Here is a 23,472-nt window from a genome sequence, read left to right on the forward strand (position 1 = left end):
TCAACTTACATTCAACAATAATAATAATATCCTATTTCGAATATTAACGGTGTAATTAGCATACGGTAATTTATTAAAACACTTTTCAGTTGCAAATGTACACCCAGATATCTTTTTATTTACCTAAAACTTACACATAGCGTAACTATTTAAAGCCCGGGACGCAGTGTTACCATGCGAAAACACCACAGGCGGATGGACAGATGGAAAAAAACAGAGTATAGTGCAGGTAGAGCCTGCCATCCAAAATTTGGTTAGGATGATGTAGTCTAGGTATACCTAGGGCTATAAGCCTCCTACGGGAGGGAGAGGGGAGCATCGGCCTGCTTCTGTTAGCCTAAGGACTAGCTACTACCTGGGTGGGAGTAATGGATTACCTAGGCACTTGTCACAAATGACCAAAAATTTTTCAGTCATAAAATAGCCTATATATGAAAAATAACGTTGGCTATTTCAACCTTACAATAGGTAAATCTTGTAAATGGTTACCACCCTTTTAAAATGCATGTTGTCTCGGCAGGTTGGTCTAATGGGGTTCACTAGATTACCTAACCGAACACTTAAGACGATAATAAATGTCCAATTCAACAAAATCGCATGAAAAACATACAGCAGCATTATACATACAATGATAAACAAATAAATGTTTAATCTAAGTAAATTACAAACCTTTTAGCCCTAGCCTATAGCCCACACTAGTAGTCCTAGCCTCAACCAGAGGCCGTTCTCGTTAAGTCGTCGGGGTTTAATTGCACCTCAAGGTTATTTTTCCTACAGATTATCGTTGGTTAACTCTTGAACTTCATATCATTAAAACAGCGCACATCACCTAAAAACACAGTTTTCCTCTGATAAGAACAATAACAGGGCGCACATCGAACGTTACGTCTTGACAATCCAAGTTTCTTCCCCTTGATGGCCGCTTATTGGCCCTACCGCCCTGCTGACCTGTCCGGGCCGTAAGCCTGTAACCACAATAGATCCAGATTTACAAGTGTTATATTTTCACATTCAATGACATGGATTAGAATTCGTTGTTACCTGAATGTTTTCAACATAAGCACTTTTTGAACGTTATTAATCTAATAATAGAAGTACTGCAATCTGAGCTCCTTGTCCTTCATGGTCATATGGTTAGCAAGTACCAAACCTAAACAAACAAATTCAAATGTACTGTCGCCCAACGAAGAACTGGCGTAGTTTCTTAATTCATTGTTCCATATAGAAATATTGCCATATGCAGGTGCCAGATTATTTACTTAACAATAAATATTTCCTTTCAAAGGTGCTATACTTGAAATAAATTACATTAGAATTGAGTTGACCTATTCAACGCATTAAAGATAATTATTTTTCAGAGTAAGGAAAATATATGCCGATGGGTCCACGGATTCTAATTTTATTCCTAGCTCATGCTTCGTGACAACATAAGCATTTTGTTGCCTTTGCTGCTGCTCGAGTCTTGACCCAACATATCGCACTGCACTGGGGTGATGTCATTTCGGCTCCTACAGCCGATAATATAATACACTAAGGCATTAACATTCTTTAATAACGATGTTTAATGAAACTAATTTTGTCCTTTGATCAATAAAATAATTTGCATGACACATTAAGTGGACCTAAATTTGACTTCTGATTTTCACACATGATTAGCCTAGCTAGGTCTATTTTCAGCAGTATACTCTCTCGGATACATAATGTGAAAGAATATTTAAATCGACAATATCTATATAAATCTGCTTTATTTGGTTATTCCCGTTATTCTTGTTTTATTGGCCATGTTCTGCTTTTTTCTTATCCTTTACAAAATTGCTTAACATAATTTGCTCAGACCTAGCTATTCAAAGTAAAAAAAGAAAATAATCAAAAGAATATAATTCAGTCTTATTTTTTATCGAAATCCTTACATGTAATTCTGTTTCAACTGGACACATTGGAAAGCTGTGGGAGTCATTATTTTCATTGAAGCTTTCTTGGGTTGATCTTTCTGTAGCTATTCGTTTCTTCTAAATAGAAATTAATTAAAATTAGTTTGACATGTATGGCTAGACCTACTACCATAAACATGTTATAAGTAGCTGAAAGGATAAGAAATATGAAAGGTGACGTTCTTGGTTAAGTCTATTTCATATGTTTCTCTCTCTCTCTCTCTCTCTCTCTCTCTCTCTCTCTCTCTCTCTCTCTCTCTCTCTCTCTCTCACTAAAACCTATTGCTTTAATCAGGGGTTGCTCTTTGACAGCTACAAAAATCATACACGAGTGTATGCAGATATTTTGTGGAATGAAACAAAAAGAGTAAGCCTAACTGAATCACTCATCCATCAAAGGTAAGTTTTCTTATTCATTAGACTTATTCATAAAACACCTATCAAAGAGTTCAAGTATATTCTTAAAAATCTCTTCCTCTACATCTAAAGTATTCAGCAATATCGTGACGAGGTGCTAGAATTCAAAATTCACAAATGAATGTTGCTCAGCAACATTTACACTACTGTATTGTCTTGGTCTCTTGTGGTGCTTCGGGGAGTTCCATCTCTAGGCCCATGTTCTAAGCTTTGACGTTCTCTAAACAATTTGCTTCATCTATGTATGATTCTCTCCAGTATAGTAAGCTTTGTTGATATCTCTCTAATAGGAACTTGCACCGAAAGCAGTACAATAATTGGCTCTCATTCAGCGAGGGATGTTTCTTAGACCGATAAATAACACATTGACATTAGATTCCCGTGCACATAACGGCATCAAAAGCAATAGTGAGGTCGCATTGGAATCGTTAAACTACCTTCAACTTAATATTGAAATGATAATGTAAGGACTATGTTTATGCGATACTTCTAGTGATAGGTGTCTCTTATTTATTTGGTAAATTGTAATATATATCAGCGGTTGTGATAAGATGTTTTTTTATCACATCGTTTCGTTCACGTCAATTTTGCTATATGGAAAATAGTTTTACACAGTAACATAACATGATGTTCTAAAGATATCAGTGACTGTTTTTAACGTCATTACATAAGATTTCTTCCATCTTATAAAAGAAAAATAGATAAATAAGGCATGAATCATGTGTCAGGAAGGTGAATGAAAAATTTTGAAACTCTGCCACCAGTTTTTTGGCCGACAGTACAAATGTTATATTTTCAAATTCAGTGGCGTGTTGTAGATTTCATTATTGCCAGAATGTTTTTAACATGAGCGATTTTTAAATGTTTGCAATCTATTAATCGTAATACTGCAATCTGAATTTTCCGCCCTTAATGGCAATATGGCTGGCTAACCGGTAGCTGTAGCTGGCTAGCTGCTGTCCCCATAGATATAAAAGGTCCTCTCTGTTTTGTCTATATCTATGGCTGTAACGGATGCAGGCTTATTCGGACCTTGGCTGATTCGGATCAGATTTGGACCTTAGTCTTGGCTGATTCGGACCATTTACTAAGCTGATTCGGACCATTTGCTCGGCTGTTTCGGACCTTTATTTTGAGTGATTTGGTCCCATACTAATAATTTAAATTTTAGTAATGATATTAGGGAAACCTTTGGGCCAGCTAGAGAGTTCATGGAGTATGTTGACCTAACTGGTTGCAGAGTCAGGTGTGGAAAATGGAGAATAGAAAAAAGCCAAAAAAGTAACCTCGCATCTTATTCACTTATATCTTTAATATACTTAGAGGCAGAGGAAATACCGAATCATGTGAATTAAGCTTGTTAAAGAGGGCAAATTAAAGAGATATCAGAGAAAGCAGGTCAGGGAGCTACAAGGGCGTGTTGTGAAACCGTGGGAGGACTATAATGAAAGGAAAATAACAACTGGTCAGCTACTGAAGAAATGTGCACATATATACTATGCGCCAGTGTAAATAAAGGGGCTATTTCGGGTAAATTTTAGTGAATTTGGGCTTTATTTTTAGATTTATTTTTACATGAACTATTTTAAAATTTAGAGCAATATGTAACTGTACGAAATAAATGGTCCTAAAAACGTGAGAGGAGTGGATTTCCATTGCTTCCCCAATATATTTTCATAAAAGACTTTGGAATGATTATGGATTTCAAACATTGAAACAATATTATAAAACAATGTCACATGTTACATATGTAAATACATATTAGCTTTCGGCAGCGATTCTGATGCCTTCCTCAGTGAGAGAGAGAGGTCTGTGTTTTAGGTGGGTGTTCTTTAGTCCTTTTGTTTTATATAGGCCTATGTTATTTTATTTTACTGTCATACTCAGTTTTGTATCTTAATGTTTTTTTCGAGTTTTTATTCTTTTTAATGGTTTAATGATTTTTATTTTGCTACGCTTAGTTTACATAAAATTAATATTTTTATGTAACCTCATATTCTCAATTTTTCGTCAGTCCGTCTGCCAGTTCTCTCCGCTACGGAGTTACTGCTTTGAATTTTAGTATTTTAATACTTTTTCAGTTTTGTTTACAGCATCAAATTTGATGAGGGTAATCATCCATTAGTAATCAGTCATATCCCAAGAAAAACAGAGCTTGAAGAAATTAAGTTTTCGGCATTGTTTATAGTGCCATATATATATATACCATATATATATATATATATATATATATATATATATATATCATATATATATATATATATATATATATAATGTGTGTTTATGCAGTTAATATCAAGGAATTGAAAAAAAAAAATTATGTAACAGCACCCCTATGAGTGATAGCAAGGAGCCGCCACTGCATAGGTCCAAATCGGCCAATCATATGAAGGTCCGAATAAGCCTGGATAAAGGTCCGAATGAGCCAGTACATGGTCCGAATCAGCCAAGGTCCGAATAAGCCTGCTCCCGCTGTGACCACTGCAAGTAGATTCAAATTTACGTGTTATGGTTTCATATTCAGTGGCAAGCACCTCATTGGCGTGGTTGGTATGGTCTTTGTCTGCCACCTCGGTGGCCGCGAGTTCGATTCTCGGTCAATCCATTGAGGGGTCAGAGATGTGTATTTCTGGCGATAGAAGTTCACTCTCGACGTGGTTCGGAAGTCACGTAAAGCCGATGGTCCCGTTGCTGAATAACCACGGGTTCCATGCAATGTAAAAACACCATACAAACAAACAAACATATTCAGTGGCGTGCTTTAGAATTAATAATATTACCATAATGTTTTCATGAACAGTAAACCTACTACAGACGAGTTGCAATAGAAGGCAATCATGAGTTTCATATGAAGATTTTTGTCATTTATTGCATTTACACAAGGATTTGAGGTAACCGTGTTTCTTTGAGCAAGGTTAAATGGAAGCCACTTTGGTCCATCCATTTTGACAGTTTCGTCTTCTTTTATAAGTTCAGTTTCGCCCGTTGGTGAGATTGGTTAAGGCCGCCACCAGTGTTGCTGCCACATATACAGATTAATCTTAAATATACAGGTTTTTCAACATGATTATGATTTCCAGATTTTTCTTATAAAATAAGCAAAATATACAGATTTTTAGGAGACAATTCATTTTCCCTAAAAAAAATCCCAATTTCAATTCTACTGACATTGAAATATATATATATATATATATATATATATATATATATATATATATATATAATAATATATATATATATATAGAAATTAAGAGTATATCATCCCCGCTGCCGCACACAATACAAAATCTGCGTGGTTGGCTGGTATTCAATTTCAACCTTTCCAACACTGTAGTATAGGGAGTAGAATTGCCTGCTTTCAACTCATTTATTGCTGAATGGCCGAGTCCTTCCTCTGCTCTGGAGCTTCGGTCCGACTCTGTATTAAACGTGTCTAGAACATACTACGTGTCTAGTTAGAAGTAAAGCCTCATATAATACTGAGGATCTTAGATGTTTTAGACGAAGCTGTTTGGAGTTTTGCATAGAAACAGCCTCTCAAATTTATAAAAGATTTCCCTTTGATTCAGATGCTATTTATTCTTTGAAGACATCAAGTCCAAAAGTAGTTATAGATAGAGAATTGCCATCTCTAAATGATCTGATGTCCTTCTTTGGTCATGCAAAAGAGTCTGATATTCAAAGAAGTGACACAGAATGGAGGCTACTAAGAAATTCTTTAGATATTATTAATGTGAGTTCAGATATGAAGCCAGAGATATTTTGGAGTACAGTAGCTTCAGCTAGGCAAATGGACAATGTGTTAATGTTTTCAAATTTGTCCAACTTCATGCAAACATTACTATGTTTACCGCACTCGAGTGCAAATGTAGAAAGAATATTTTCTTCAATAAACAGGAAGAAAACAAAAATAAGAAATAGGCTATCTACTGAAACAATTACAGGTTTGCTCCATACAAAGCAATTGCTTAAAGATAAATCACGTTATGAATTTACTGTCTCCAAAGAACTCTTAGCCAGAACAAGAAAATCAGGAAGTGACAAATTGTACATCGTCAAAAGTAGACATAAGTAGAAAATAAGATTTATAAATATTTCTTTATTTTCTAAATCTCAAAATGTGAAATGGTAATCCTAGAGTTATTTTCCAGTGATTCCTTTGATTTCCAATCAATTATATATCATATTACCAACACTATAAACTAGCCAACTCCAAGTCCATCATTATGATAATTTGTTGTTTACTTTATGTACTCAAGAGTCAAGAGGTATCAATGGTGGAAGTGTTTTCATTAATAAACAGGAAATCTCCTTATTTTCTTTTTCTTTTTTTCCTTCAGCCAATTGATTTACTCTAAATTACGTGTTATTTCTAGTAACATACGCTAAAATATAACCTACCTATTCCTCAGAGTTTCTACACAGATTAATTTTACAATATACAGATTTAGTCAGATTTTTTCAGTAAATATGCAGATTTTTGAAAAAAAAAATGTGGCAACACTGCCCGCCACTAACGTTCAGTTATGCCTGCACAGTTCAACTGTGTAGTTATAACTGCGCAGGCATAACTGAACGTTAGTGGCGGCCTTTAGAGAAGTTTACTTTCATTCTATTTTTTTTATAACAAGGTCTCCTCAGGAGTCCTCCCTCACTCCTGCGTTGCGGAATGGCTGAAAGTGCCACAGTGCTAAATTTCCATAAATCAGTATCCTATTACAGGGGATACCTTTTCGTAGATATACATTCCATATAAACGTGAGCATCTTTTTCATTTAGGCTATGAGGCTTAAGGGAAGAAAAATTATCTACAGTAGTTTGCTTTGTATTTATAAAGATGACGTACACAAAATAAATATTTCAATATACATAGAGTACTTCGTCTATACAAGACTTAAAAATAAACTTCACAACTAAGCTTAGCCTGTTGGTTACAGGTTATTCACTTCAGTAATGTGCACATGAATAAATGGGACTTTTTTTAGGATGAAGTGATATGAAGAGCTTAACATGAACATGGCATCAGTCACCAATGGCTCTTTTGGATGCCATTATATGGACTTGTAAGAGCATTTGTATACACAAGATAACAATCATAACACCGACTATGCATAGTACAGTGATTTACATTGAAATATGCAATGGCTGCCTTACTGCCATGTATATTATTACTGTTAGCTACTATAGTGTGGCTATATTTATTTACATGGATTCAAAACAGCCTCTTCTTAGGCCTAATAGTTCACAAGAAAAATATTGACCCAAAAAGGAGGGTCATACTCCTACCACTGCAGTAAATACGTATAACCATTGCGTGCATGAACAGTGAACTACTTTGCATTGCTAGCATTGCTGTTTTCAAAAGAGAAAGACCAAAAACTAAAAAAGCAACCTATTACTGACTACGCCACTAAAACTTGTAACCAGATAGAGTTTACTTATCCCCATATCCTATGTTAAATAACACTCAGGAAAAGCATTATTGTGTCAAGAGGTATTAAACATATATGGAAACCAGGAAAATAAAGTTGAGAAAATATCAACACGGTAGGTACTTGGAAATGCCCAACAAAAATAGTACATGAAAATACACTTCAGATGTAAGAGTCTGCCGAAAAATACCATACGTATATGCTAATCGATCAAAATGATAAGTGGAAAAGAACACTGAGGTACACAGACATACGTATACAGAAATCTTTTATAATGTGAATATAGAAAGTGTCACTGCAATAAAGAAAAACCCTAATTATTACCATAAATGCATGTGCTTCACAGGTGATGATTATAATCACACTTACACGTGATTTACATACGTATTCATATGTACCACATGAAAAATAGAACACTGGCCCGGTTTCGTCTTTATATCTTAGGCATTTTCAGAAGACTGGCACATACTAAACACGTGTACTTCATTTCCAACACACTAGCCATTATTTTTGGACTAGCCTAGCCACTTTTACTTTTAACTATCTTAACATTTGGTATGGACGAGGACCAATCCTCAAAAAGTAAAACCTAAAATAAAAATTAAAGCAAAACCTTTTGAATCTTGAAGTATCACTACAATAGCGAACATTGCACGATACATGAGTCTCGACTGTAAAGAAACGCCTATCCTAGACCAATAGTGAATTTAATCTCCAAACATACACAAAATATCAGACATGCAAAACTAGTTTATATCACATTTTAATAGTTTCCTGTATTCTACCATACAGAAATTATCACAATTGTGTCATGGACTTTCCTAAAACTCTTTAGTGTAAAAAAAATAAAATAATAATAATAAAAAAACACCAGTAGTTTTTCAAGTGATACGTTTTGTCTTTAGTAGCAATCTACGCTCCAGTACCAGTAGCATTACTTAAGAGAGCTTTTCAATAAATGACTGAACTATGGTCGCTACTTGCTTTCCATTTTCTCCAGTGAGGAATGATTCGTGTGAGCCGGATACCTCTTCAATTCTCAATGGACCATCCAAGACCTGTGGAATAAGCATATTTCGTTGAATGAATGACCTATATCAATACTCTAGAAAATATTTTGGTAGAAATACATATATTGCACGCATCCAGACGGTCGGGTCAATGATGTCTGAAGTGGTTTTTAATCCATAGGTACTCTTCCGAAATATGTAGTTCGATAGGAGTAAGATAATGCAGTCAAGCATTATTTATACCACATTTTTAAAAATGCCTGATTGAATATCATTTAATGACCTACCTTGGAGAGCCCATAGTCATGGCCAAGAATAGGACCCTGTGGATTATCTTTTGCACGAATCAGCATCGTTGAAGTTTTGATGGAATAATCAGCTACATGCTTGTCTGCCATTATCAAACGACGGTACAGTAGTTCTGCTGCCTTCACGGCCTGCAAAATGTTTCAAAAGACAATTTTCAGCACATTATGTTTATCATCATCAGTAGGCCTGTTAGACTTAGTTGCAGTTTGCATTATGTTTATCATCAATACAGTATACCTGTTAGATATAAACGCATTTGTTTTAGAAACCAGAAATATTTTTATATATAAAGAGCTTGCAATGGCAGCTTTGTACTGAAAAAAGACATGATATAGGATAAATAAGTATGTCATTTACCTGTTGCTGTTCACTGGGGGAAATTTTCACACCAGCTTTCGCACGGCTTTCAACGACGAGACTAGCAACATGATTCGCTCTCTCTTCCCATGACTTCATGTTCGTCAGTGTCTTCTTCAGCGACAGAGCATCCATTGAGATGAACTGCATAGCAAAGACTAAGAGCGTTTCTACTTGTTCTTGAATTTCAGTGTTCTGTTTCTGGGAGCCTTTTTGCTTATCAGCGCTGGATTTGTGACGAGCTTTGTAGTGGTCAATGATGCCAGATACGTAGGACTGCGATCCGTCAAGAAGGATGACATAGGAAGGACGGCGGTTCTGGGCTTCCAGCATTTTTGCCATTTCCAGCGTAATTGCCGTTCCAAAAGAGTAGCCTCCGAGGATGAAGTCACCAGATGGGTGAACTTCTTGCAGTTTCTGGAAAGGTTATAGTCAACATAATAACTCTATAATCATTTCAACGTAAAATCATTATAATGTAAGAAATAAATCATCAATATATCCTGGGATATGTAATATCACAAGTATCTTACCTTAACCAAGAACTCAGCCAATTCAATGATGGATGTGTGTGGGACATTTGGTGGGTATTGTAACCCATAAACAGGCCTGTTCAGTTTTTGTGAAATCTCCTTAAGAGGTGTTGTGCTTCCTTGGATTGGTGCAGTGAAGAACAAGGGTATACCATTTCCTTCCTTATTTAAGAAGCTGACGGTTTCTTCAGGTATCAATGGGAGAGTCAGCCATGGCAAGGGAGTACCATGATTCTGTTCGTTTCCTAGTTTTGAGGCATTTTTCTCTGCATCTGTGAAATGATCGGTATTAGATGTAAGACAGCAGTATTCTAGAACAAAGATATTTCTTGCATTCAAGAATTTATGGGTAACGTAGCATACAAAAAAATGTCAGAGGTCGAAATAAAAGTAATGGGATTTCAAGAGCACTTACCACCGGGGATTTTTCCGCCACTAGACCCACCAGAGCTTTCCATATCTTGAAGCATTTTGAGTGTGAGTTCTCTGACTTGAGCATTAGTGAGCACCAAGTCAGCTTCTCTTTCGAGAGTTTGCTTGACTTCCACACTCATAAGAGAATCAAGTCCAAGATCACCCAGGCTCACCTCTAAGGGAACTTTGGTCAAATCTTTCACACCTGAAATGGCAATTTAACAAGGTTAACGCCAGTAATAAATAAGCTATCTCCATCATATGTAGTTAGAAAATGTTGCTCATCCAGCATTAAATTTTGTCATTATGAAAATCATACCTAAGATATTGGCCACCGACTTCACGAGAGAGCCCCCTTTGCCCCCATCAGACTTCTTTGACTTCGTGGCTAGACACACAGAGGACACAATCGGGCTAGAATTGAGCAGCAAGGCGTCTAAGCATTCCAGCACTGATCGAACAGACTGAGGTTTAGTTCCTCCAACCTGTAGAAAAAGAATTGAATTTAGACCTACACGTCCTAAACCAATAATCATATCAATTATTACCAAAAGAAAATAAAATATAGAATTTAAAGAATAATCATTCCCACGGACAATACAATCAAGAATTTCCGAAATAACTATTCCAAAGATAATGCAATTTGGAAGAGAAAAAATGGTATACTGTGAAAGAAGATTAGTAAGTCATCATTGGAATTACTTGTCATAAGGACATTGAGGTTCATGCAACACATAAAAAGAGGGCTCTACCTACCTCAATGTCACCCAAAGTATCTGCAAGCACACCAACTTCTCCAACACCACCCCACTGAATAGCCACCCCAGGAAGTCCCAGGCGAACTCTTTCTTCCACAACTCTTTCACTCACACTGTTGGCCCAGCCGTAGTTTGTCTGACCTACAGGACAAAGAGTGAAATGGGCGTTACACAGTGGCTAATAATATTCATGAAAAATTTTGAGAAGTTTTACAGTGAGATTTCAAATATGCCATTCTCTTGGGTTTTGTTGTAAATTAAGTTGGAGCGTTTTTTGTTTAAATCTAATCCAAAACTTGTGTAGAACGAAACAAGTATCACTGACGAAAATCGATACTTTAAAAATGGATTTTAGTACTAATCACGATTCACAATGTAGAAAAATATACTGCAACTTACCGGCATTTCCTTTACCGCAAGCAACACTAGAGAAGGCAACCCATAGGTGGAGATTGGGGCAACAGGTGCGCGAAGCAATGTCAATGGCCCTAGCACCATCACCTTTCACATGATTCACAGCATAGAATGTTTCTGCTGTTTGATTTTCGAAAAGAGCGTCTTTGAGCACCTGCAGGGAAACACAACCGAAGATTTCGCTTAAGTAATTTGTACAAAAATTCTAGACATTCAGAAGTCTGATCAATCCATTGCTGCAATATGAAGTGTTCATTTTAATAAATCGTCAGAGAATTTATAGATTTAATATACTCACGACAGCAAGATGGAATATGCCACCAACAGGACCTTCTTTGGCAGCCTCCTTCAGAAGGGCTGTTGCTCCCTCTACTGTGGATGCATCTTGGGTCAAAACGCGCACACTTATGCCCGATTCCCTCCACCGGCGAATGCACAGTGCCTAGAAAAATAAAATCAATTTATACAGTAAGAATGAACTTTACGAGACTGATCCATAGATATGCCATTTAACAAAAAAAGATATAATAATAATAAATAAATTAAACATATGTCATAGCTACTTTATAACAGAAGCCAGTTTTAAAGTTCATACCTGATAACCGGTACTTATTCCACGACGAGAGGTCAGCACTATCTTCTTTGCTCCACGATTGATCAGCCACCCAGCTAGTTCTAAACCAAGTCCTCCCATTCCTCCAGTGATAACATAAACCATATTGGAGTAAGCACTCATTCGTGGAACTGCCTCAACTTGGGCAATGCTGTTGTTCTCGGGCTTTACCTCCAAAACAACCTTGCCAATATGCTTTCCGGTTGCCATATATCTGCAGAGATATTTAGTCAATTAGTTCACGTGTTACTAAATATATCAACCTGGAAATTTTGTTAACATGCCCTCTCTAATACATCTAACTAACTTTCTCCATAAATTATTAATCCAGGAAAATGAGTAATGATTTTTAAAGCCTAGGATAACAGTGTGTTGCTTTGGTTTGCCTAATCACTTTAGATCTGCTTGCTAATAACATTTGCGAAATAGAGAAATAAGAATTGACTGAAGGTTACCTGAAGGCATCCTCAACACAGTCTTTATTGAAGACGGTCAGAGGTAAGGGTCTGACTACTCCTTTCTCCAAACCATCCTTGAGCAGCACATTGAGGCGTCTCCTTTCCTCGGGAGTGCCATCAAACAATGCATCAAGGAGAATTCCATGGAAGGTCACATTCTTCAAGAATATTGCCATGCCTGCAAGAAAGGGTGTCAGTTTCATGAATGTTTTTTTTAATCATGCCTACTTACTGGAATTTATGGCTTGATTGCCTGTTGCTGAAACTGGGACTTACATCATTATATGATACGTAAAAGCTGTGTTCTATTGTTACTAGAACTTTTTAAAGTATAAGACCCTAATAGTTTGACTGCATAGATTACAGAAAATTCAGCTTACCTAGGGCTGTGTTGTTTGAGAGATCTGCTTTACCGATCTCTAGGAAGCGCCCATGCTCTTTCAAGCATCTAACAGATGCCTGAAGTAATTCGCCAGCCAAGGAATTGAGAACCACATCCACTCCACGTCCTCCAGTGCGCTCTAACACATCATATTCAAAGCTGTTGTCTCTTGAGTTGGCAAAATTTTCATCTTTCAACTGAAAGAGATAAAAAAAATATCAAAGTTATAAGGGAATCTAAAAATATGTGAGGGAAATGAGATGTTAAGAAGTCATGTGTCTATTGCAATTACCCTTGTATCTAAAATGAAAGTATTACGCTCTTCAGAAAAAGATATTGCAATACAATTTCATAGTCTATTAAGCCTAAATTTACATTCTACTCAATATGTTCCTTCACATAACTATTACACCACAGAATGAAAGTCGAGAAAAACATTCATTTGCTTACCTGTGGGAACCTTTCCTGAAGAACTTTCTTCTTCTTTTCATTACTCACTGTGGTAAACACAGTGCAGGAATGAGCCAAGGCAATGCTGATGGCAGCCTGTCCAACTCCCCCTGATCCAGCATGGATGAGCACACTCTCCCCTCTTCGTAATCCACCTCTTACCACCAGGGCATAATAAGCCTAATATAGAAAGTAATCCATATTACCTACAATATCCTTGACTAGGGTCAAATTTTATTTCATAAAAACTTCGATTGAAAAATAGGCTATATGTAACTATATTGTAGAAAAGCTGACCAAGCTGACACATGATAATTGAAGTTAAAGTGAGTCATCTTTCACTTACTGTAGCATAAACAACAGGGACAGTGGCAGCATCTTTCATCGACCAAGATGATGGCACTTTCCACGTGAGCAGTGGATCTGCTTTGACTGTTGTGGCCAGACCACCTGCTGCAACCAATCCCATGACACGCTCTCCTTTACTTGTGCCAGCAAACTCTAACCCAAGGATGCATTCCTGTATTAAAATAATCTTTTTTCATTTCTGACTAAAAGCCTTCATTAACATAACAACGCTCTCAATTTACCAATGGTAAAGGTCGTTAATGTAGTATTTGTATTAAAAGTTTAAAAAAAACATGTCTAGGAGTAAACATAAAGCATCAATTAACTAGCAACATTATTTGCAGTGACACATATGGTTAATCACCTTAGTAGCCAAATCTCCAGGCAGCGCATCCGGTGGCAACTTTCCAGTTGCTAGCATAACATCCCTAAAGTTCAGCGGTGCATAATGGACATCACAAACCAAAAGCTCCTCGCTGGATTTCGAGAATGTCTCTTGAGAGTTAGGTGAAGGGGCTTCGTACCAGGTCAGGGAAGCCAAATCTCCTCTGGTTGCAACATTTAACAGAGCGTGTGCTGCTGGCTTGGGACACAGTGGTGGGAGGGCAAGGTGCCTGTAAGTTCCCCATTCGCCATCCCTGTAAACATTCAAAGCCAGGTCTCGAGCTGCTACCTCGGAGTCCAGAGAAGTGTTCTTTCCAGGAACAAATAAGCACCTGGAAAAAATGAATGAAATTCATGTTAGGAAACCATGTTTTGCAGTCAAGTGGAATAAGTAGCTATACAATACATACTCTAAAGTCAATATATAGAGAACCAGGTTACACTTTACCTGATTTTCTCTCCTTCAGGTTCTCTTCTTAAGCAGTTGACAAATCCAATAATGCCTGATGTTGGTTCACCTGAGCTTACAAGCCACAGCTTAGATGTATTTGCTAGTTTTTCCTTCAAGATGGATACCCATGAGAAGTCTGTATCATCACCGGGAATTTGAAGTACTTCATAGGGCTCAGTATTTCTCCTCTGTTAATAAAAATTCAATTTGTAAAATGCCTTTCAAAGCAAATTGGCATATCCAATTGTTATTACATTTAAGGTAAGAAAACCTTTAATTATGAAAATCTAACTATAACAGTGTTGTTCTTTTTCTCTAAACTGATTCATCTGCATCTGGTCCCAAAACTGGAAAAGTTTTACAGATGACATCAGCACATGAAAAGATGACTGAACGCACTGTTCACCCTTACCTTCATGAGCACCAGAGAAAATTTCTTGATGGAGGCTACAGTCTCAAAACCAGCAGATACAAAGGATGCAATTGTATTTTCATCACTTGCAATTACAAATGCACTGTCCTTCATCTTTTCTAGAGCGTCGGAGTCCATGGCCTGATGAACGATCAATAGGTTGGCGGAGGGCAGATTGGAATTTATATCCTCTTTCATACTTACACCAGAGTTTGCAAGTTTTTCTTGGTCCTCACTGCCTAGTTTGAAGGACGTCTGAAGAGTGTAGTCCACCTGTTGAAATTTTAAAGGCAAATTAGCATATGTTAAGGTCCTATGGTCACCATCTTTACAAATACTACACAATGCAAATGTTTGAGATACATCTCAATCAATAACTTTTATATTCAGCAAATTATTACTTTTAACTGTGGATGTTGATCAACAGATGAGATAGCATCAATGGCGTGGATCTTCTCCAGGGGTTCTGTTTCATGATGAGAACAAGTGTCGCTTTCTACGATTTTTAGTGTATGAGCTAAAGAATTCTCCACAACAATATCGATCAGGATGCCTAAAGCTGCCTGTTTGGACAGATTAGAAGATAACTGGTTATCCTCTTTCAGGTGGAGAGGCACAAATTGATGTGTCTGTAAAAGAGGTTGGTCTGCGGTTGGTCGTCTTGGTGCCAAGGATGCTTTCAAGCCTTGGAAGACTACTCCGTGAGAAGCTGTAGCGCCTATGAGAGGGTTGTGGCAAACCTGCAGGGTAAGAGAGTTTAAGTCATTCACCCAACTATACTATCTACAGAAATAAATGCAACTTTTCAGGGACTAAGCATTAAAATAGCAAATACTATCCTGTTTATACTCAGTTAATTCACAATAGAGAGAGTGTTACCAGTGATTGGGAACAATGGCAAAAATGTGCGCAATACATTTTTCCACGATACTTTGTTTTTATGATAACAATGACAATAATATATATTTAATTCTAACTTGCTTCCAGACACTTCGTAGAAACAAATAAAAACAATTATTTCTTAAATCAATAATTTCTTACAGGTACTTTCTTGATCTCCTCTTCTTTGTTGATGCTAGCATAGAAAGACAAGGGGTCAACCGTGACCTTTCTGATTCTTGTTGGTAGCATAAGACTACGGTATTTGGATCCAATCAGTGAGAACTGCAAGAAAGTATCTAAGAATGACACCCAGTTGGCTTTCCACATCAAAGATCCTCGGGTTCCTAAAAGAGAAATAATAAAGAAAAAAAGATTGAATTCAAGTAAATGTTTCTAAAGCGCAAGTCTCTATCCTTCAGCTAGTAGCACAAAAACACATACAATATCTTTTGTTTTGAGTGCATGAAAGCTTCAGTACCATTAGCTACTTTGAGATCTTATTATTCATCGTGAAACTTATTGCACAGCTTACCATTAATGTCTGTTTCTTCAATTCCTTGGAAAATTCCTTTATACTGGTAACCCCTGAGACGGAGTTCCCTGTAAACATCCTTTTTAAGGAGTGTTTTCTCTTTATCATTGGCAGCTTCCTCTTTCATGTAACTCTTCAGGGCTTCTTCATCTGACGTTTCAACTCCAAGGTGAATGCAACCTGATGCAGCAACCGAGTCACTTACGACAACCTGGTTTCAAATGAATAAAACTCCTAAGAAAAAAGTTCCGAAAGTAATCAGAAAACTGCAAAACACTTTGTTTGGTATCATATAACCTTACTATATTCCCCATTTTATCTCTGTCATAACGATTTTACAAATGAGAAACCCGAGACTTAAAAGTCACTAAAATGACAATAGTAATATAAAGTACAAACTTAACATAATTAAGCAATCATTACCTCAAATTCGCCTTTTGCCAGAAGTATTCTGACAGTGAGAGTCGTTATATTAGACGATGCAGATGAGGAAGACAAGACAGTCGCCTGGTGGAGTTTAACATCGGTGAATGTAACTGCGGTCTCTTCCCACTGAAGACCTTTCAGTCTGCACAGTGCTTGCCATGCCAAAACCTGACAATCAAAATGCGATCATTATTAATGGCATGCAGTCATAAATTTCATATGTTGTCAGTCCAGACTCTAAATTTTAGTGGTGATAAAACTAATTCAGACCTAAGAATATTAGTGTTGTTACTGCTGACATGATGAAATCAAACACAACACACACACACACACACACCCACATATATATATATATATATAAATATATATATATATATATATATATATATAGATATATATATATATATGTGGGTGTGTGTGTGTGTGTTTGTGTCTGTGTATGTGTGTGTGGTGTAAGGTAAGGAGAGAGCATTACTACACACCATGTATCCAGTGGCAGGAAAGATGACACGGCCATCAATGGTATGTCCTTCCAAATACTGATGAGCATCGGATTCAAGATCAACTTTAACTTCATATTCTGAACCAGAAGGAGATGTACTGAAGTGAGCTACTTCCCATTCTTGGTTATGGTCCCATCTGAAATGAGTTCATGTGTACATTATATCTGATCATAGTTACAGAGAAGCTACACCCTTTGTGTGTAATATAAATGCCTAAAACTTTCACACTCTATGGCCATTATCAGTGGATACAAAACAGCATTAATAGTTAAATAAAGGCCATTCTGGGTTAAGAGTACAAATGGAACATATATATGCAGGTGCATTACTAACTTTATGCAGCTGGCAATAGATGGCGTACAAGATGGTACAGGAACTGTTGTGCTTGGATATAGAGCTCCAATGTCTAAAGGTATTCCATTCATACAGATCCTGTAAAACAAAAGAAAAAAAACTTGTGACTTTGCTGCTTCATATATATATATATATATATATATATATATATATATATATGATATATTTATATATATATATATATGTATAATATATATTATATATATCTATATAATATATATATATATATATATATATATATATATATGTACTACTGTGCCTGATATTAACAAATTTTCCATCCCTAAAATATAATCAATTACTCAGCTTAATATCAAAGGTATCACAGTGCCAAAAACGTATCAGAATTACATTAGTTCTGGCAAATGTGGTGTAGAATTACAGGATGTTATGAAGTAAATCATATTCAGTAAAGGGAACTTCATTTCAGTCACCAGGAAAAACGAATAAGATTGAAATTGCATAATAATAAACTGCTGTAAGATATAGATTCTCTAATGACAGATTCCACTTACTTTCCGAGTGCCTCCAGGAAATGAACCAAGGGACATTTTGCATCCTTTCTGATGAGAGCAATAGGACTACCTGAAGGGAAGGCTCTTCTAAGGATAGCCTGCAACAGGCCGTGTGGAGATACTTCAACTATCACAGCCTCTTGTGGAACCTTCTCTAGTGCTTCAGCAAACAGGACTGAAAATGTTTATAGGCGTGTATTATATCATCTAAACCTACGCATTTAAAATAAAAACTAAAACTACTTGTCAAAAAAGGAAAAAGAAAAAATCATAAGCCAATAGAAAGGGAAAGTGTGACAAATTTTCCTCACCTGGTGAAAGCAGGTTGTTGACAAGATAATGTGCTGAAGCCTCTCGGGCAGTTGACAGTTTTTCCTCTGGTACAGAAGTGCTCACCCATTTATCAGACCGGGATAAAGCCTTTGGAATGATCTAATGGAAGGTGAAAATTCAAATTAAAAAAACAGATCAGAGCTCTAAAATTACATGTACTAATACTGTATAAAGTATACAGTGTAGCATAAAGGAGAGTTCTAAACAAGAAATATTTTAAAGACCATAGAATTTTAGCTTTGAAACATTGGTATTGAAAATACTGCTTTATTAAGTCATAATTATACCTTTTTACAAACTGCTGTAAAGTCTTGAAATATGGAAGAGGTAAATAACAACGGAAAAATCGCGATAAAAAAGTGCTACCTTCTGCAGTTCTTCCAGCAGACGTGGAGCAGCAGCTTTCAAGGATGGATGATGGAAGGCGACGCCTTCAGATCTCACACCCCTGCAAAATATACCTTCAGCTGACAGCTCTTCAATGATGGAGTCAATAGCCTCCTTTGGTCCTGACATAGTTACAGAATCATGTGCGTTATGACAAGCTACTATCACTCCATCGCGACACCTCTTCTCAGCTTCTTCCACAGTCAAGCCTGTTGAAAAAATTGGAACATAGTAATAGAATATCTAATATAATTTTTCAAGTTTGCTTAAACTATTTTCATCATTGGCAAAATTGTAAGATCCACCAATTTTTACATAATTATACAATATACAGCTAATTCAGCTATCACTTTATATTATACTCTCATGAATTTCTTTTTCAGTCTTCCACTAGGTCATGACAGTCCTCTGACAAAACTTAATTATTCCTGTTCAGAGAATATGGCAATTTAAGACTTACCTACAGCAGCCATACCACCTGGTGGCAGAGTGGCCTCCTGCACTGCCCTGCCCCTCCAGTAAGCAGCCAGAACAGTTTGTTCAGCAGTTAGAGTACCATCAGCATATGCACATCCTAGTTCGCCCACACTGTGACCCACCATTCCAGATACCTCACGAATACCAACTTGGCGCAGCAGTTCCACCAGTCCAACCTGTCAAAACCAGTGTTCAGTGATTTTCAATGACTTGTTATTTCATCTGTACATTTTATTCATTAATCTTTGTCTTTAACCCCATGACATTTTAAAGCTCTTGTGATAGTATTGAATTGTTAGAAGATAAAATGTGGATAACGAAATGTAAAAGGTTCCAATTAAAATATAAGAGAAAAATACAAAAATGCATCTGCCCTCACCTGCATTGCTGCAATACAAGAGAAACTAGCTGCAGTAGAGGCCATAGCAGTAGGATCACTACTTGTTAGGACTTCCATAAGGTCAAGGCCAAGAGGTTTTACTGAAGCATGGCATCTCCTGATGGCAGCAGCAAAGGTGGGGAGACGTAAAAGCGCCTTCCCGCACTCTGTCCATTGTGAACCCATTCCTGAGAACACTAGCCATAGTGGACGTCCAAGACTTTGAATTCTAGAAGCCTAAAACGGAAGAGACCATGCATATGAAAGATAAGAATATCTGTAGGGAATCTCTTAAATCTAAATACATAAATAGGAATGGAAGTCAACTGGAAGTATGAATTAAATTGATTCAGAAATGGATTGTGTAAATTTTTTTTTTCAAGAGTACACTACTTCCTTCTACTAATAAAATTACTCAATCTAATATGTAACAAGTTCAGTCAATCAATATGTCCATTATAGGCTATACATGTATGCAATGAAGCTGTGTTATGTTACCTGAGCAACAGTGTGGTCAACGCCACTGACAACGAAACCTCGTGCTGGATACAAGTTGAGTGGCACATCTACAAGTTTGTCCAACAAACCACACAACTCTGGTGTCGCTCTTTTCTTAACATCTTCCAAAAAGTTTGTAACAGCTTCCTCAGTACGTCCAGAGGCAACAATCAGTCTAGGGAGGATATTACTTGATGAAGAATTTGAGGAGACTTCATTGCTTCCTTCAACTGTAGGCAGAGCAGGACATATTCTAGGGGAAGTTGGAATAAGGAGAGAGGAGGAAGTGACTTCGCCAACATTTGCAGACCGAAGAAGGACGTGGACATTAGCGCCTCCAAAGCCGAAACTGTTGACTGCTGCAAATCCTCCACTCCATGGGGTATTTTCACTGACCACCTTTAAATGAAAAGAAATTTTACTGACCCTGGCAGAGAGACTAAGTTGAAGCTCAAGTGTCTTAAGATTATTCTAAGGGTTTGGACATCTGAGAAACATGCAAGCTTCAAATAAGCCTGTGGCATCAACAACTACTTTACATTTGGTATGTCGACTTTTGAGAAAAACTAACTATTAGCCTAAATTGCATATCAAAAAAGGAGAAATTAAATGAGCAAGTCACCACGTTACACATCGGCTTACCTTAATTCGACCATCGACAAGTGCAGGTATCTCTGGATTAGGTGTTGAGAAGTGAAGATTTCTTGGGATTTCTCCTCTCTGCATTGCTAGCAGAACCTGTATGTAAAGCACATTTTAAATGATAACTGAACAGTAGTTATAAAATAAATATGAAGTTTGTCATAGAATAGGACTGAGAACAATTTATTAATGACAATCTCTGACAAATTTTATTCACACACGTGAAACAAACTGATCTCTATGAATGTTATAGTGACAGAAAATTATAAAAACTAATAGACTATAAATGATTCATACCTTAACGATAGAACAAAGTCCAGAGGCTGGCTCTGAGTGTCCCATATTTGATTTGACAGAGCCAAGCAACAGTGGCTCTGAACGTCCTTGACAAAACACATCAGCAAGTGCATTTACTTCTTGAGGGTCGCCCACCTGGAAAAGTGGACGATCAATACATTGTAATTATAAACAAAAGTACACATAAACCGTCATGCTTATGCCATCATTTGGTGAAGTAATGGCAATCAATTAATCGAAAAACGAATGAAAATGATTCTCAGTACATACCACATCATACAGAGTACAATACCTCAGACTGAATTCGATAATATGCTTTGTAAGAGTTATTTGGACATCTATATTTTACAATCGGGTTTACCTTAGTTCCAGTTCCATGGGCTTCAACGTAAGAAACGTCATTGGGAGACACTCCAGATAGAGAATAGACTTCCTGGAGAAGTTCGCGTTGCACAGCTCCGGAGGGGAACGTGATGCCCTCGCCTTTGTTGCCATCGGTATTTGCGCGAGCATGAACGACATGGGCATACACTCGCCGTGCCTGGGAAGATCGCTGTAGGAAAACGACGGCTACGGCTTCACTTCTCACGTAACTGGAAGGAAGAATATTATACTTTTATATATATATATATATATATATATATATATTTATATATATCTATATATATATATATATATATATAGATATGTATATATATCACACACACACCAGCACACACACACATAGATATATTATATATACTATAATTATATATATATAATACTATACATATATATATATAATATATATATATATATAGATAAAATATATAATATATATGCATATATATTATCTTATATATAATAGAGTATATATGTATATATACACACACACACACACACACACACACATATAATATATAAAAAATAGTATATTATATATACATATACAATATATATATATATATATATAATATAAATATAAATATATATATATGCAATTTATATATATATATATATATTATATATATATATATATATATATATATGTAAGATGACCCACTCATTTCGAGTGAGTAAAACTATAGCATTTCAGGACTGAAACTCATCAGAATTAAAAGAGATCTTACCCATTCCCAGAGGCATCAAAAGATTTGCACTTTCCATCTTTTGCCAACATGTTGAGTGCATTAAACTGGAGAGCGTTTTGTGGTTTTAGTGTCAGGTTGGAACCCCCAACAATTGCAGCCTCTATCTCGCCGTCTGTTATAGCTTTCCAAGCGTTCTGGAAGGCCACCATGGATGATGAGCAAGCAGTGTCAATTGCAAAGCTGGGTCCTGTAAAATGAATGAAATAAGTCAAATAACAAAAAGAATACAAACTATACAATACACGACAAATAACAATACATCAAAGAATTCAGCGTCAGATGAATTCAACAGATGAGTACATCGCAATCAGCAGGTTACAAAATGCGCTTGCTGAGAATTCAGCTTAAATGGAATTGTGAAGTAACAATCCAAAATTTAGCCCGACAACATACAAAAGGGCGTTGTTATCACTTTCTTAACTGAATAAGAGCTTGACGACATTTTACCATATATTTACAAAATTAGTTTCAGCGTATCAGAAGTAGGCTGGCGTGGAAACCTCAACTTACCTTTGAAATCAAATGTGTATGAAATACGATTGGCAAACATTGCCCGACAGCATCCAGTAAGGGCATACCCAGTCACATTGGAAGGGTCTGCGATCCACACTTCTTCACTCTCACTGCTGCTCACACCAATATACACGCCAATTCTGCGTCCACGGAGTTCTGATGGATTCACCCCTTTGGAGATAAAAGAAAAGAAGATAAAATAAAATCAACTGCACGAAAGCCTAAACAGTGCGCATACGCGACTCAGCATAATACAGCCATGGACTGCAATAATGAACCTTTCGAAATCAAAAAGAAATCTGTAATTTTCAGTTAGCATTACAATTACTCTCACTGATTAAGAACCAACGTATGGTTTAAACTTTAAAGGATTCTGTAAGCCTACTGAACTGGAAGCGATTATCATACCAGCATCTAAAATGGCTTCGTGAGTCAGTTCCAGCAAAATTCTCAGTTGTGGGTCCATCATGTGTGCCTGTCTGGGAGAGACGCTGAAGAAGGAGCTGTCAAAGTGGGCCAAGTCAACAACCT

General features: G+C 36.7%; 1 protein-coding gene across 1 annotated transcript in view; it reads right to left on the reverse strand.

The window, feature by feature from the left end:
- Nucleotides 1-7,161: 7,161 nt before the first annotated feature.
- Nucleotides 7,162-23,472, reverse strand: part of LOC135220752 (fatty acid synthase-like) — a 20,464-nt gene continuing 4,153 nt past the window's right edge. Inside the window, exons 4-38 of the mRNA XM_064258202.1 lie at nucleotides 23,350-23,472; nucleotides 22,939-23,112; nucleotides 22,408-22,615; nucleotides 21,660-21,891; nucleotides 21,299-21,433; nucleotides 21,002-21,097; nucleotides 20,360-20,758; nucleotides 19,862-20,098; nucleotides 19,466-19,658; nucleotides 18,985-19,214; nucleotides 18,597-18,717; nucleotides 18,286-18,460; nucleotides 17,750-17,848; nucleotides 17,396-17,552; nucleotides 16,911-17,081; nucleotides 16,488-16,698; nucleotides 16,115-16,299; nucleotides 15,475-15,813; nucleotides 15,074-15,346; nucleotides 14,659-14,849; nucleotides 14,191-14,542; nucleotides 13,825-13,998; nucleotides 13,479-13,658; nucleotides 13,027-13,225; nucleotides 12,644-12,824; nucleotides 12,171-12,402; nucleotides 11,874-12,017; nucleotides 11,561-11,729; nucleotides 11,160-11,302; nucleotides 10,723-10,888; nucleotides 10,405-10,608; nucleotides 9,990-10,261; nucleotides 9,457-9,873; nucleotides 9,078-9,227; nucleotides 7,162-8,838 (exon numbers count right to left, since the gene is read on the reverse strand). The exon at nucleotides 23,350-23,472 is cut by the window's right edge and continues 30 nt beyond it. Of these exons, the coding sequence (XP_064114272.1) occupies nucleotides 8,719-8,838; nucleotides 9,078-9,227; nucleotides 9,457-9,873; nucleotides 9,990-10,261; nucleotides 10,405-10,608; nucleotides 10,723-10,888; nucleotides 11,160-11,302; nucleotides 11,561-11,729; nucleotides 11,874-12,017; nucleotides 12,171-12,402; nucleotides 12,644-12,824; nucleotides 13,027-13,225; nucleotides 13,479-13,658; nucleotides 13,825-13,998; nucleotides 14,191-14,542; nucleotides 14,659-14,849; nucleotides 15,074-15,346; nucleotides 15,475-15,813; nucleotides 16,115-16,299; nucleotides 16,488-16,698; nucleotides 16,911-17,081; nucleotides 17,396-17,552; nucleotides 17,750-17,848; nucleotides 18,286-18,460; nucleotides 18,597-18,717; nucleotides 18,985-19,214; nucleotides 19,466-19,658; nucleotides 19,862-20,098; nucleotides 20,360-20,758; nucleotides 21,002-21,097; nucleotides 21,299-21,433; nucleotides 21,660-21,891; nucleotides 22,408-22,615; nucleotides 22,939-23,112; nucleotides 23,350-23,472 (7,052 nt within the window). The 3' untranslated portion in view covers nucleotides 7,162-8,718. The remainder of the gene's footprint in view (nucleotides 8,839-9,077; nucleotides 9,228-9,456; nucleotides 9,874-9,989; nucleotides 10,262-10,404; nucleotides 10,609-10,722; nucleotides 10,889-11,159; nucleotides 11,303-11,560; nucleotides 11,730-11,873; nucleotides 12,018-12,170; nucleotides 12,403-12,643; nucleotides 12,825-13,026; nucleotides 13,226-13,478; nucleotides 13,659-13,824; nucleotides 13,999-14,190; nucleotides 14,543-14,658; nucleotides 14,850-15,073; nucleotides 15,347-15,474; nucleotides 15,814-16,114; nucleotides 16,300-16,487; nucleotides 16,699-16,910; nucleotides 17,082-17,395; nucleotides 17,553-17,749; nucleotides 17,849-18,285; nucleotides 18,461-18,596; nucleotides 18,718-18,984; nucleotides 19,215-19,465; nucleotides 19,659-19,861; nucleotides 20,099-20,359; nucleotides 20,759-21,001; nucleotides 21,098-21,298; nucleotides 21,434-21,659; nucleotides 21,892-22,407; nucleotides 22,616-22,938; nucleotides 23,113-23,349) is intronic.

This window comes from Macrobrachium nipponense, chromosome 2 (assembly GCF_015104395.2).
Source record: "Macrobrachium nipponense isolate FS-2020 chromosome 2, ASM1510439v2, whole genome shotgun sequence".
Classification (NCBI taxonomy): domain Eukaryota; kingdom Metazoa; phylum Arthropoda; class Malacostraca; order Decapoda; family Palaemonidae; genus Macrobrachium; species Macrobrachium nipponense.